The sequence below is a fragment of the Otolemur garnettii genome, unplaced genomic scaffold (assembly GCF_000181295.1).
Source record: "Otolemur garnettii isolate 467f Iridium unplaced genomic scaffold, OtoGar3 scaffold00084, whole genome shotgun sequence".
In the NCBI taxonomy this organism is placed as follows: domain Eukaryota; kingdom Metazoa; phylum Chordata; class Mammalia; order Primates; family Galagidae; genus Otolemur; species Otolemur garnettii.
Genome location: NW_003852479.1, coordinates 267583 through 282869, shown reverse-complemented (window position 1 = coordinate 282869; position 15287 = coordinate 267583). Strand labels below are relative to the sequence as shown.

Sequence of the window (15287 nt, the reverse complement as noted above, 5' to 3'; positions counted from 1 at the left end):
CTGACCAGGAGGAGGGTTCCCGAGTCTCTCCTGCTGGGTCCTCTCAGCTTGCAGGGCCAGTGCCCTGTACAGTCAGTCTCTTGCTATTTAGACTAATGTTTCCTAAGTCATTTCCCTGAGATAAAACCACTGGTAATAATTTTTCTCAAAGGAAAAAAAGACAGTGCTTAGTCTTCCCTTCCTGTAAGCAACGCACGCTAGTTTTCAGCACCACATATACATTGAGATCTAGACCGTTCCTGCGATTATTAAGTCTGTGTTACTGTACCTTGAATATCCTTTCTTCTGGGCTCTAACTTCTCCACTGGTTTTCCTCTTTCATCATACCTATAAAGACACTTCACCCTGTTACCCATAAACTGAAGACACTTCACACTCCCCTTATCTCAAACTTTTTAACAACCTTAAATATAGGAACATGAAAGCGCCCACGATCATCACTAGTACAGAACATTGCTCTGTTACTTCCTTCTAGTTAATGGAATGAGGCAGCACGCAAAAATAAGACAAATAACTATCCTAAAGTCGGAAACAAAATTACATTATTTGTAAGGAATATGACTGCATATCTTAAATCAAACCCCCCCCAAAAATCTAGAAACAGAATGAAAGAATGAATCACCAGAAAAGTTATCAAAGCTAAATAGAAAGTTTAGTCAGTAAGCCCTTTTATAAAATGATAGCATAATGAAAAGACGACCTCCTTATAATCAATTTCTAGCACCGCAGCAGGCTGAGTTCCCATCCTCACACATAGAATCGACTCCAAGTGCATTTGTTTGGCCTACAAAAAAAAAAATCTTTGCCATGCTCACCTCTCACTGTAGCCTAGACCATGGTTGTCTCCCTTCAGAATGAGTAGGAAAAATCCTGCCCTCCTAGGAATCCCTTCTTTGGCCTGGAGTACATTAGAATATTTTACAAGAAAATAACAAAACTTAACAATATATAATAATTAAGGGATAAAAATCCTGATGGATGCAACCAAGAATGCTGTTTCGCTGTCTAAAACAGAAGACAGTAAAATAGAAACAGAGCCAGCAGAACTGCAGGTTGCTTCCATGTTTATCAGCAGCATTAACTATACTAAATAGTAGATTTTTAAAACTTACCTTGTTCCCCAAACCCTCAGACCCCTCCTCATTGCTAGTCCACACAGAACAGAGAGAAAACCTGAGTTAGAACATTACTTACTCGTAGTTTCTTAAGACTTTTTGAGACCTTAAAATACCAATCTCAGCTCCTAGGCAAAACCATCCCTTAACCCAATCCAAAAATAAGATGGTTTAGCCTTTTCTAAAGCCTCTAAAGTTGAATTCCCCCATGTCCGTGTATGTCCCCATTCTGTTATTGAAGTGCAGAACAAGGAATGTTCCAGGCCACTTTGTCTAAACCCACTTCCCACCTGTGTGACCCACCTGACAGCCATTCCCACCTCCCTTCCTCCTCACTAACAGAGCACAGCCTCACTCACCTTCCCAGGCTGCCATGTCCTGCACAGGGGGCAGGGCTCCTCCCCAGACCTGGGGGGAATTACGATGGGTCAGAGTTAATGGCGCTGATCATATTCATAGCCCTGCAGCTGCACAGACGCAAAACACAACACAACTCTAGCCTACAGTGAGGAATACTTTCTAGAAAGGTTTCCCTCAGGCTTAAAGAACACAGGCCAGACAGAGCTGCTTTCACATGTCTCTGGATGTAGTTACACAAAGATGGCTACAGTGGTTTGAAGTATTGCAGCCTGCAACCACGAGGGAAAAGGGAAGGCGTATTCTGAGATACTGAACAAGAGCCGTAAAGTCACAGAGCTGCTCGACCAAAAATCCACTTCCGGGCCTTCTGGGATGTGGGGCTCATAACTGTCCCTGGTGTCCAAGCTGCTCCCACTTGAGTTTCCCATCACTTGCTGCCAAACTATTCCAGATAACGCACTGTGTAGGTGTGCACCTGCAGTGTAAGCCTCCGACAGTGGACGTAAAAGGCAAAACCACCCCACTGGGAGAGGACATTTCCTTCACTGGCCCTATTGATCTATCGTTGCTCCTTTGAAGCACAACTATTGATCATCTGGAAGTTATTCTGTCTTTGGTAGAAATTACACTGTATCTCCTTTTTTTGGAGATGAGTACTTCTCTTACAAATATGATGTAATTATGTAATGTGGGGAAGAGGAAAGAAAATTTTAATTATAGTGGTTTTACTGACTTAAAAATGGTAACTACCTAATCTTAATTTATCTCTCTGTGTTGAGGACAGACTGAGAAACATGGGCTTCAACCACAGGGACCTCATGCCCATATAAAGATGAATTTCTTGATAGAAAAGATTATAAACAAAAAATAAAATCCTCTATGGACAATGTGGAATCTCCTTGATGAAAATCTTTAAAAATAGATATTTCATGTAGCTGCAAAACTTAGACACTAAATTTGGATTATGTGACAATTCAAAAATCCCTGCCAGACCTATCCAAGAAGGAAATTTATCTTCTTTCTAAACAGAAATTTAGAAAAACATTTAAGCGCTAAACCAAAAGCAAAAACTCCTTAATCTCAAACTCTGGAACACTCATATTTACCATATACCTGTGCAAATCAGTTGTTATGGAAAATTTAATTCATTCTAGGCAGCAAAGAGATAAACAGTATGATCATAGATACTACTTCATCTCAGTTTCCAAAAAAATCCTGACATTGTCATTAAGAGACTTATTTGGGGGAGGGGAGGGGGATGGATGGGTGGAGGGAGGGTGATTGGTGGGATCACCTCTATGGTTTATCTTACAAGGGTACAAGTGATTCTTTCTAAAAGTAGAATATAAACGTCTTAATGCAATAACTAAGAAAATGACATGAAGGCTATGTTAACCAGTTTGATGAAAATATTTCAAATTGTATATGAAAACACCACACTGTACCCCATGATTGCATTAATGTACACGGCTAACATTTAATTTAAAAAAAAAAAAGAGACTTATTTGGCCAGAAAATGTCCAGCAACCAATTTAAGTGAAAGTTATTTAATTGAAAAGATAAATGAAAACCCTTACCAGATTTTTTTTTCTTTTTATTTTTTAGAGACACAGTCTCACTTTGTCACCCTCGGTAAAATGCCGTGGCGTCACAGCTCACAGCAACCTCCAACTCTTGGACTTAGGTGATTCTCTTGCCTTGGCTACATGAGTAGCGGGGACCACAGGTGCCCGCCACAATACCCAGCTATTTTGTTGTTGTTGCAGTTTGGCCAGGGCGGGCCTGAACCCACCACCCTCAGTATATGGGGCTGGCGTCCCACTCACTGAGTCACAGGCACTGCCCCCCTTACTAGATTTTTAAAAATAGTCTAAACTTATCATAACAAAACAGTTTCTGCCCTGTGACAATTACATAACTAAGAGAATAAAATTTTTTAAAAACAGCATTTTTTAGATTTAAAACTTTGCTGGTCAGAACGGTGCCCAATAGAAACTCTATTAAAAATATGACTAAAATATTTAATATTTACTTCTACAGCACATTAAATTCCCACTCAGATTTATAATGACCAAAACTTAGAATAGTAATATTGAAAAGCAAATGACGTAACTGTTCACTCCCCCAGAGAAGTCACAGGGCTTGCTGACATGATGTGCGACAGGTAACCGGTCTTTGATTCATCAACTACAACACATACAGAGATCATCTGTCGGCTACTCACACAAGAGCAGAACACGGGAGGCAGAAAGGATGGATGACACGGTAGAAAGATGTGAATCTCAGAAGTACAGCTTTTTACTGCTGTACAAACTAGAAAAGTTTCTAAGTTACTGCAGACCCACAGATGCCTAGTTTAGGGAACAGACAATTCTTCTGCAAACATTAGGAAACATATGTCTCTACCTGGCATCTCTAAACAGTGTACACTTCGCACTATTGTATGCAATGGTCCCTAACAGGGTCAACAGTAAGAGACCCCGTACTAGACAGGAACTCCCCATGTGCTAAGAATGGGCAAAAAGTAGGGTAAGTCTCCTTCTGAATAGATTCAATTACCAAAGCTCTCCCTCACTCTAGAAAAGTTGGAGGTATCTAAGGTTCCATTCAATTAAGCCCTATTCTCAAGAAAGAAGGGGGGGAGAACAAATATCTCCAGAGAGATCAAATGATCAAGTCTTGTAGATTTGTTTTTCAGAAGTATTATATCTTCACATTTTAAACATAGCTTTTCACAGCACAGACTTCAACTTTATGGAAAGGGTATCAGTTTATCAGTATGTATGATTATTATCTACGTGAATATTTACTAAAAATGCTTTGTACTCTTTGAAGGAGCCCCTATAACTATAAAAGAAAGCCAGAAAAGGGATTATCATTCCATTAACTATTTTATAGCTTTCTTTATGTAATCTGTCTCTTTGAAGATTTATATAGAAACAGACTATAACTAGCCATTACCAAAGCTTAGCTTGACTTAAGGTTGGCTAAGAAACTAATATATTAAGTAGCCTTCCTGAATGGAAATATAGAACTAGTATATACTTAAACGAAGTATATACCAACTCGGTATTACAAACAAATGAGAAAATGGTATTTTGTTATTTAAAATGAACCACTACATATGTAAATGGAAATCATTTTGGTCATCAAAAAGAAATGAAAGCTGTCAGCACTTCAGTACACAGAGAAACTATGCAAACAGGTGCATATCCCTATATATTTATCCTAAAGTCAAGCCTTTGGAACATTAAAATAAAACAAAAATCATTTTTGTTTATTATGATAGGCTATGCCAATGCCACTGTAACTTCCATGCAGGCTTTTCATAAGCCAAAAGGCAAAAATGTTAGAGATTCTTCTCTACATTGGGACAGAGACTCTTCCAGCAAAGTCAGGGCAGGGGTAGATGAGAATGGCTGTTTGAATGTGAGGCACCCCCTGCTCTGACTTCTGACTTCCCAGGTACTTACAACATCTACCTACAATGGTTTGTAGCATAGTTTTTAGGAATACCACCACGTGTTACAGAGTCATACGGTCAGTCGGACAAGAAGCCTAAATTCCTGCCAAGCAAAATGAGAAGACGAGGCAATGTCCTGGAAATGATCCTATCAGCACTTTGTTGCCCATATTAACTGACTTGTGGAGCGTCCACAAACACTGACAGGTAGCAGTCAGGGTGAATCCCAGTTTCAAATTCTAACCGCATCATTTATCAGCTGTGTGAGACCCAGGGCAAATTACGCTTTTTTCCAGATCTAAGATGGAGTTAGGTTGGCCCACCTAACAATACATGCCCAATAAATGTGAGGCATTATTATCATTTTTACTACTACCAATAATGGTAGTATCTGTATTTCTCCTTTGATCCAGAATTCCTACTTCGGGAAATCTACCTTAGAGAAATAATCCATGCACGAAAATATTTATAACAATGTTATTGACAATGATGAAAAGTTAGAGGAATCTAAATGTATGCCAATAAGGAGTTAGTTGGATAATTTACAAATATTCATTCAATAAATGTATTACTCTATCACTAAAAAATACATTAGAAATGAAAATATAAAAAATTAAATAAAATATAAAGAATTATGTAGCAAAATAATAGAATATGTATAGGATTATATAAAGTAAAAACAACAAGATGTAAAACTATATGTGTATCATTATAACTATGTAAAATTATATTTAAAATGTATATTTTAAAAACTCATCAAGTAACACACCAAAATTGTTAACAGTGGATGTGAAAGGGTAATGAGATTTGGAGTGAATGTTTTCTCTTTTCTATCAGGTAGTTACATTATTTTTATGATTTTAAATTAATTTATTTTGAAGTATTTAACTTGCACTTATTTGATATTCAATAAGTAGAATTATTTAAATGGTAATAAGGCTCGGCACCTGTGGCTCAAGTGGCTAAAGGCGCCAGCCACATACACCTAAGGTGGTGGGTTCGAATCCAGCCCGGGCCCACCAAACAACAATGATGGCTGCAACCAAAAAATAGCCAGGCATTGTGGCGGGTGCCTGTGGTCCCAGTTATGGGACCTCCCTCCCTGTGGTCCCCGGGAGGGTGAGGCAGGGGATCATTTGAGCCCAAGAGTTGGAGGTTGCTGTGAGCTATGATGCCACGGCACTCTACCCAGGGGGACAGCTTGAGGCTCTGTCTCAAACAAATAAATAAATAGTAATAAAAAGTTATAGCAACACTGATAGCAGTCTTACTACCTCTGGGGTATCCGCTCCATCCTCACCCTCGTCTCTACAATGGCCCACACCTCTGGGTTTCATCTTCACTGCTCCGGCCCAGGCTTCCCAAACAATCCTCCCCTCTAACCATTCTATCTTGTGGGTTCAAATCAATCCTCTAAATAGATTAAAGGAACAGGCTTGCAAAAGAATGGATTTTATGCCCCTCCTTAGCTCCAAATACATGGCGGTGCTCCAGTATTTATAGAACACAGCCCAGGCTCCTGGGTTTGGCTTTCAATATCAGTGCTAGCAACTGTTCCAGCCACCTTTCCACTCATCCTACCTGTGTCCACCCCAAACCCCAGGCCAAAGCTCCTCAACGGTGGCTCCAGCATGCTGGCACATTTTATCATTGTAAGTAAATCCCAAGTGGTAACTGATAATGATTCAAGTATCAAACCTTGTGAGTTATTTACTTTACAAAGCTAAGCTAGGAAAAAAAAAAAAAATCAGGCTCATTTCTATAATATCTTCCCACTTACCAGCATTAAAAATGTAGATGGAATTTCTGCTGGAACATTGGAATTCCCCAAGATTCTGGGTCTCCTATGAAGCTGTGTTACACAAAGAATGTCGACCACATGAATCACACTAGAAAGAGACACTCCAAACCTGAGCTCATCAAAGAGCAGCCTCACTGAGTATCCTTCACTGCAGAGGGAACAAGCAAGCTTCCTACCCCAAATTACAGCTGACAATTAAATTTTAAATGCCACTTTTTGGCTCACAAAAAGCAAGGGGAAGGGGTCTCAGGAACTCAAGAGGCAACCAGAAACTACTAGAGAACGCTTTTTAGAATCATTCTACTCCATCAAGATGAAGGCAGCTTCTTGGCAAGTTAAAGACTAAAAATTTCATTTCGTGGATTTTCTAACTACAGTGCTGATGTGAAGTTTCTTTCTCAAATAAATATATGTAACTTTTAAAAATAGTTATCTTTCCAACATTCTGTTGGGCTTAAGAAAAAAACAGTTCATCTAAAAACGATTCTTTTTTTTTCTTTCTGTTTTTTGAGACAGAGCCTGAAGCTGTTGCCCTGGGTAGAATGCCGTAGTATCACAGCTCACAGCAACCTCCAACTCCTGGGCTCAAGCAATTCTCCTGCCTCATCCTCCCAAGTAGCTGGGACTACAGGCGCCCATCACAACACCAGCTATTTTTTGGTTGTAGCTGTCATTGTTGTTTGGCAGGCCTGAGCTGGATTCAAACCTGCCAGCTCTGGTGTATGTGGCTGGCGCCTTAGCCACTTGAATTACTGATGCCGAGCCTAAAGACAATTCCTAAAGATATCAAAACACACAGGGTACTTGAACATGGAAAAAAACAATGAATGGGCTTCTGGAATGACTGCCATTGGGGAAGCTGCACCTGACCCATGGGACCGCCCGCCAGTCCTCCAGCTGCACCTGCATTTTCCCTCCATACTATGTCCATATTTTTTCTTTAACCTGTAATGTCATCTTCTCTTCCTCCCTCCACCTAATTTCTGTCTTCTGAAATGCTAGGTTATAATCAAACATCAGTTCCTCTTCAAAATTCTCCCAATTCCCTCTGTCGAGTCAACACACACTTGTAGGCAGTGTGCACCTTGTAGCTCTGGTACTTTTACAAAGCTCATCTCTCCAAGTAGATAGAATGCTCCCTGAGGGCACAGAATGCACTGATTTGTGTTTGAACATCACAAAGAGCATAACACGGTTTTCCACACTAGGCAAACTAACCAGGAAATGTTGCCTTAATTCAACCGAATGTCTTGACAACCTTTTCAGAAGACATACCAGCGTCAGCAGTCAGGCTGCTGCAGTCATCTACAAAGAGGTTCCTACGCTCAGGCACAGAAGAAGGAGTTTCACCGAAAAAGAAAATTTTGCAGAAATTTTGATATGCCACTTTTAGCTAAAATAATCTGCAATTTTCTCTTAAACCATAAGGCATTTGTTCACACTAAATCCCTGGGCCTCATGTACATGATAATGTAGAAGTCAAACATTTACTAACAGCAGCTGTAATGTCTAAAAAGCAGATCGTTTGCTGTGCCACTCACAATTTATTTACTTAGAACAATATCTTATTTCAAAGGATCCAGTGAAACTTACATAAATACAATCACACATGATAAAATAACCTCACAGAAGAAAGAGAAATGGGATAGAGGAAAAATGAATGTAGGAAAGATAAGGGAGTAAGGTTTGCGTACCAGAGGAACATATACTCCAGGGAAGTCTGCACATTTGCTAGTGGTAGGTCAGAGTTTGGGCTCTTAATACTTCCAGTAGCCAGCAAACTCCAGATGATCCAGTTACATAATTACGATGAGCACATAAAGGTGTTCAAGTACTATTTCTCCCTTTGTCCTCATTAGGGTGATACTAAACAATGTAATAAATAAGGTCCTCAACAACTTCCTTGCGGCTGGTTTCAGAGCTTCGGAAGACTTCTCATACAACCTTCCCAGGCAAATGGCAGCACACAAGTCAATGCCAGTAAATGATGGGGAGGGAGGGAGGCAGGAAGGGGTTCCAGTACACAGTTCCTGGCAGATCTAGATTCATCAGAAGCAGATTTTATTCTATCTAGACTAAGCTGAAATCCAGAGGCTTCAGGCATCTGCTTGTCTTTGAAATTATAAACAATTTTATCTGCATGTCCATTTTTTGAAGGGATATGTCTGTAGTTTCATAACATGCTCAAAGGAAAGCATGACCCAAGAAAAGTTAAAAACCCATAATCTAAAGAATCACACTTTATATGTCTTTTAGACAACCCTCCAAAGCAGTTTCTTTTCTGAGCTTCTGAAAAGTGCTGTCCCTCAATACTGCAGCCCCCGACAGGCACTTGAAGTATAGCTGTGCTCTGACGCAAAACAGAACTCTAAGCTTTAACCAATGGCCAAGCTGTGTGTCACCTGTCAGGGTCTATAAGATCTTTAATACAGTAACGACCATGAGTACATGGAGCACGTACCAATCCATTCTTCTAGGAGGGTTCATCCATGAACATTGATAAAGCTGCCTCCAAAGATTAGTGATTTTTTTTGATAGCATAAAAAGTAAATAAAAATAAACACAGAAACAAAAATACCACGTTTTGCTTGTGGATAAAAACTATAGATAAGCACAGAAACAAGCATTTTCCTAGATTAAAAAAAAATCATTTTTAAACTTTAAAAATAGTAAACTTTTGGCTCTTCACCTATAGCACAGTGGTTACGGCACCAGCCACATACACCGAGGGTAGCGGGTTTGAACCCAGCCCAGGCCACTTGACAACTGCAACAAAAAATAGCCACGTGTTGTGCTAGGCGCTTGTAGTCCCAGCTACTTGGGAGGCTAAGGCAAGAGAATTGCTTAAGCCCAAGAGTTTGAGGTTGCTGTGAGCTGTAATGCAACGGCACTCTACTAAGGGCAACATAGTAAGATTCTGTCTCAAAAAAATAAAAAATAAAAGAAACCTCTGCACATCAATTGATATAATCTGAACTTTTCTTTTTAATCTTTTATTTTTTCAACCTTATGTAACAAAACATCACTGCCATAGCTTTAGATGTATACATACACAATCAACCATCCACCAACGGTATTTTGGTTAGTTGTCTCAAGAGCCCAATGGAATCAAGAGAGGAAGCTGGCCTGTAAGACAGAGATAAGGCCTTTTAAGACCTCATCCATCTAGAAGAAATTACAGCCATCCAGAGTCTGTTCCTCAGCATAACACATCCAAAGACATACCTTTTACAAAGAAACTGCAGTTAAATAAACTCAAGATAACTAGTTCCTGATAATTCAACTCGTAAGAGGCTCAATTACAAATCAAAACACCGATTTATTAATTAATCATAGAGAATATTCCTTTTTGCTAATAAGAAAATTTGCACCTGAAGCCAGGATGTTGTTTTCTCAATGTTTCCAATACCTGGAATCCTTCATTAGTAATCACAAGTTCAGTATAGCAAAAAGAGAGCATTTGGGGGATACCTAATTACACTATCCCTGTCCAACATACATCCTTCTAGTGACCACAGTTAGCCCTCCCTCAGGTACAGTCTCTCCCCTATATATTGTTGCAAGCCCTGCAGACTCCTTGGTCCCTGAGCTTTCTTCTTCCACTTCCTTCCCTCCGTTAGGTACTTCTTTCAATAGGGTATAATAGAATTGATGAGGGTACATCTTACATGCATGATTATCCCTATTTTTTAGATAATAAAGTCTGGATAAAGCTGCCTAAGCAACCTGCCCAAGGTCACAGTATAGCATAAGGCAGAGCAAATTATTCAAGGCCAGATCTCAAGTCTTGCAATAAACTACACCTTTCGTGTCTTTCTCCCTGGGCCACTCACCTTCCCTGCATTTCCATAACACCCTAAGCACACCATGACTACATTGTTTGGCATAGGGGTCTGTTTCACCTACTAGTCTGAAACTTTTTGAGGATGAGGGTTGTATTTCATTCACCCTTACATCCCCAGGGTGCTATCTCTCTGGATATGCATTCGAAACAATATATTCAGGGGGTTAACAAACTGAAGGCTGTGAAAACTAGCTACCTAGCCCTAAGAAAGTCACGACTTTTCCAGCCATCATCTCATCTAAAAATAATGAGATGAAATTGATATACAAAGATGAAATAGATCTATAAGGATATTCAAGGACCCTTCTGATCTAAAAAACACTACAATCAGAGATGGGCACTGTTTTTATATGGCCCATCTTATTAGTGTGAATTATTAGAAATAAAATTAAACCCCTCATTTATCTTCTGTACCACTCTAGAAAAAGGAGATATATATACTCTCTAGAGTATTATTTATATAGACATATAAATAATAGAAAGTTCAGAAAAAGCTTCCCCTTTTCTGAAAGGAGATAACTTGATCTATAGCAAGATCAAACAGCGGCACCCTCCTCTGGTGAATGTTAAAGGAGCCAAACAACGCAAAAGACAAAAATTAGATGACGTGATTTTCTTTGAATGATATATAAAGAAAAAGCAAAAGAGAAATTATGTCAGTTGTTATAACCACACTCCAAATAGCATCTAAATAATTCCTATTACAGCGCTTCCCGTACTTTTTCCTAGAACAAAGCCAAAATGAATGAACTAGCTACACATAGTAGAAGGTTATAGAGAAAACAATTATTCTATTTTTAAAGATTTTGGTAATATCAGTTGTCTTGTAGACAGCATGCTTTTTTAATATATGGCACAATGAACAGCATTTCATGGTTTGGCTAACAATGATCATCTTTTCATTTATCAGAAAAAAATTTAATGAAAATCCATGTGCATATAAAATATTTTTAGTAAAATAAAACAATTTATCATGTCCTTTATCTGGATGATACATTTACCACTAGATAGTACGGGGACTTTCTCAACCTGAAATTTGTTTCTGCATTTCAGGTTTTAAAATATCAACTTAAAAAAATTTAAAAATCACCCTATCACTTACATGTATCATTACAATATATTACACTCAGATAACTGCAACCCAAAGTTTCACCACACTAACATGACATCCAGACCCGTAAATTAAAATTGTGCTTTCTAAGATTAGAATCAGATTTTCAATAACCAACAATTTTAATGTAAAAGTATTCAATAAATATATTGTTATTAAATGATTTGCAGAAGTGAGGATCACAGCTTTCTTTACTCTCACTAAGTCTAGACACAAAAAATGAAAATACAGACATTATTTGTTATGCCAAGAAAACAAGTCCGTCATAACACCAGCAACCTTGTCATTTAAGTATATTTTGACCCAAGTATGCAGCATCTCCTCTCTCAGTTAACATCCCATCTCTCATCTACTCTGTGCAACTCGAGAGGAAGCCCACACGACACAAAAGACAACAAAATTACAACCGGTGAGAAACTGTCATTCTGAAAGACAGACTGTAAGAGGGCTTAGTGTGGATGGAAAATAGCCAACACTGATCTCAGTTCTGCTAAATAAGTTTTCCTACTAAGTTTGTCATTCTTGGCAAAGTAGGTTTTACAGGGCAGGTAGACACAGTATCATGGAAAGATTGGCAGATTGGTGGGTGGAGAATGTAGATAAGATATCCAATTGAAAGCTTTCTCAATGTTCACCCAAAACAAATGCCAAAGAACAAGCAAATGCTTGAAGGAGAATGACAATCCCTACAGTTCCCTACAGCCCACCAAGAGACCGGGGTGTGTGTGTGTGTGTGTGTGTGTGTGTGTGTAAGTTGAATGGGAATGGGGGGCCGATGAAAAAGAGGAAGGGGGGGTAAAGTATGCTGACAAGAAAAAAAATAAGAGTATACCGCAGTGAAATGTAGCACACTGTCTACTGAAAGAGATAGGGTGACTACCTGGTGCTCTTTGGAGCAGGCGCTGGAGGCACATTTACCGCTCATCTCACCCAGGGCAGATGGCAAGCGTCAGATCCAACCCTCCCCTGACCTCCAGGAAACCTGGGCCCCAGCGCCGCAACCCTGGTGCCGCAGAAACCTGGGAAGGGGCCTAACCCAGCTCTAGGCCCTTCTCTTATTCCCAGATGGACCACAAACAAAAGACTCTAGAAGCAGGGAACGTCTGCACCCCCACGCCCACCAAGGCGCAAGGGTGAGGTAGGAGAACCACCTCTTCTGCGGGCACTGCCGCCTCTACAGAGACCAGGGGCATCTCGGTCCCGCACCAAGATCCCACTGAAAACAGGCTACCTGCCAGGCTCTCCTGTCAAGTGGCCCGACTGCACTTGCAAAGTTGAGGAGAGTTGGGAAGCGGTGCAGAGCTCCCCTGGGATTCCTCCCAGAGCAAAGGCGATGGGAAGGAGGAGTCAACAGCTTCCCTGACGCTCAAAGAACCCCACTCAGCTCGGCTGCTTTAGTATTTTCCTCTAAAGAGAAGGGGAGATTAAAAGATATTATCTTTTTTTCTTTGTACCTAGCTCAGCATTAAACCTTAGAAGAGGGGCACTGAGGCCTGGGGCCAAAGTTCACTGGAAATCATTAATTCTCCCCACTGTTAAACAGCGGTCATTAGTGGGTTCCGGCCTTGGAAACCTCATATAAAGAGACACGAAATATGCCGCCGATAACTCTCCCTCGCAGAAGTGAACCCTCAGCCCCCGGAGTCTGGATCCAGCAATGTTTTTGGCAACTTGGGCCGCATTTACCTGGCAAGGCTCCAGGTCGTCACCACGCCCCTCGGCACCCAGGTCTTACCCCGCGGTGCAAGCTACATCCTTTTGTTTACACACAGAAACGGGAGCGAGGAGAGCGAGGGGAGAAAGGAGAGCGCGGAGACAGAGCGAGCTAGCCCGGGGAAATCCTACCTCTCCCCCGTGCCCGTCGAAGATCCCGAAGATGGACGGGTGTGTCTTGTTGGCCAGATCCGTGAGAACTTCGAAGCGGTCCTCCATGTGGTCTCTCCGGCCCTGGATGGAGTACACGGCCACGTTGTGGCTCTTGAACTCCCAGGTCTTGGAAAACTCGGCCTCCAGCACATCAAGCCCCCCGAGTCGATCGTTCTGCATGATTTCGGCTACCTTGCCCTTCACCATCTTCACCGCGTCCCGGCTGGACTTGACGATGGTCTTCACCTCGTCGGTGTGGAAGAAGTAACTCCAAAGCGCCAAGCTGATGCACAGCAGGAAAAGCGTCTCCGGTCTCAGCAAGAAGTAGCGCATGATGCGACCCAGCAGAGACAGCAAAGTCATTGTATCCTCTATCATTTATTATCGCTAGAGCCCCAACGACCAGCAGCTACGCGCGCCCGGAAGGCTCGTCGGTCCGGGAGACTGCGGGGACAAACCGCGGGGAGGGAGGCGGAGCAGCGCCCAAGGGTGGGGGCAGGAGGCTCACCGGGCCGGCCGGGAGGCGGACTGGCAGGCTGCTCCTAACCCGCAGCGCGAGCAGAGGCAGTTTCCCTTTTGTCTCGCCGCGTCAGCGGCCCAGAAGCCGTTTTCTGCCACCCGAGCCGCCTCGCCTCTTTTCTTTGAGCCTCTTTGTGAGATCGCGGCCGTAGCGGCGACAGCAGCGGCAGCAGCGGTAGCAGCTGCGGATGCCCGTGATGAGTGATTGGAATCAAGTTAAAGTTGCGCCGGGCAGGTCTGCCGCGGTGAGCGGGAGAGTTCGGGGGCGCCGGCGCCCGCGCGGCCCCTCCGGGGTGCCTCCTCGCGGCTCCGGGGAGCGATCAGCAGGTGAGGAGGCTCGGGGGTTCCAGAGCCCAGCAAGAGAGGGATGCACGTCTCTTCAGTCGTCGCTGCCAGGGAGCAAGGAGACGGCCAATTGCTCCAATTCCTTCACACACTCTGGTGGGCCCCAGAGAATAAAAGTTTTTCGGGAGCCTGACAACGCAGCACGATGGGCGCTGAGCCGCAGGCGGTCGGCAGGGCTCTGCCTGCCTCTCCCTGGCACCTCCTGGCTGGGCTCGGCTCGGCTCGGCTCGGCTAGGCTGCGCTCGCGCGCTCCCTCCGGTCCCAGCTCGCTCCCGCCCCGCCCCGCGCACGTTCGCCCCGCCCCGTCCCGCCCCTGGAGCGGGGACTGGACCCCCTGAGATGCTCCCACCGCGCTGTCAGAGGCTGGGGAAGTTTGCTGCAGCTGGTGCGTGCTGGCAGCTCGGGCAGTCCAGGTGGACCCAGGGGGAGGGAAAAGGCGCGCCCTCTGCCTAGCTCTTGCGGAAGGTCGTTCCTGCCCCCTTTTCGGGCCCCCAGAACAATTTGAAGCTGATGCGGGTAGGCTCAGTATTGGTTTCCGCGGAGCCGCTGCCGCTCGCGGAGAGGGAGACAGCCGCACGTGAGCGTTCCCCCCTCCAGCAGGCTGCGCGGTAGTGCAGTCCCCGCTTCGCCCGGCATAAGGCAAGCGAGAAGGGACGCACTTCTCCCGGTTCGCAAATCGAGTCGGAAGGGATCTGCCCGCGGTCCGCAGCTGAGGCCTGCAGGGATCGCCCGGGGCCTAGCAGCCTTCCCAGCCTGAGAACAGCAGAATGGGGGGAGTCGGAGCCCACAAAAGTGCGCTCTGATGATACAACCTTGGCCGGCGCGAGGAACGGCCTTCCTCTCAGAGCGGCCAACCCTGGAGC

At 43.1% G+C, this 15287-nt stretch overlaps 1 protein-coding gene across 1 annotated transcript in view; it reads right to left on the bottom strand.

Moving 5' to 3' along the window:
* Window positions 1-14550, bottom strand: part of PPM1L (protein phosphatase, Mg2+/Mn2+ dependent 1L) — a 270729-nt gene extending 256179 nt beyond the window's left edge. Inside the window, exon 1 of the mRNA XM_003794636.3 lies at window positions 13540-14550. Coding sequence (XP_003794684.1) covers window positions 13540-13938 — 399 coding nt within the window. The 5' untranslated portion in view covers window positions 13939-14550. The remainder of the gene's footprint in view (window positions 1-13539) is intronic.
* Between the last annotated feature and the right edge of the window lie 737 nt (window positions 14551-15287).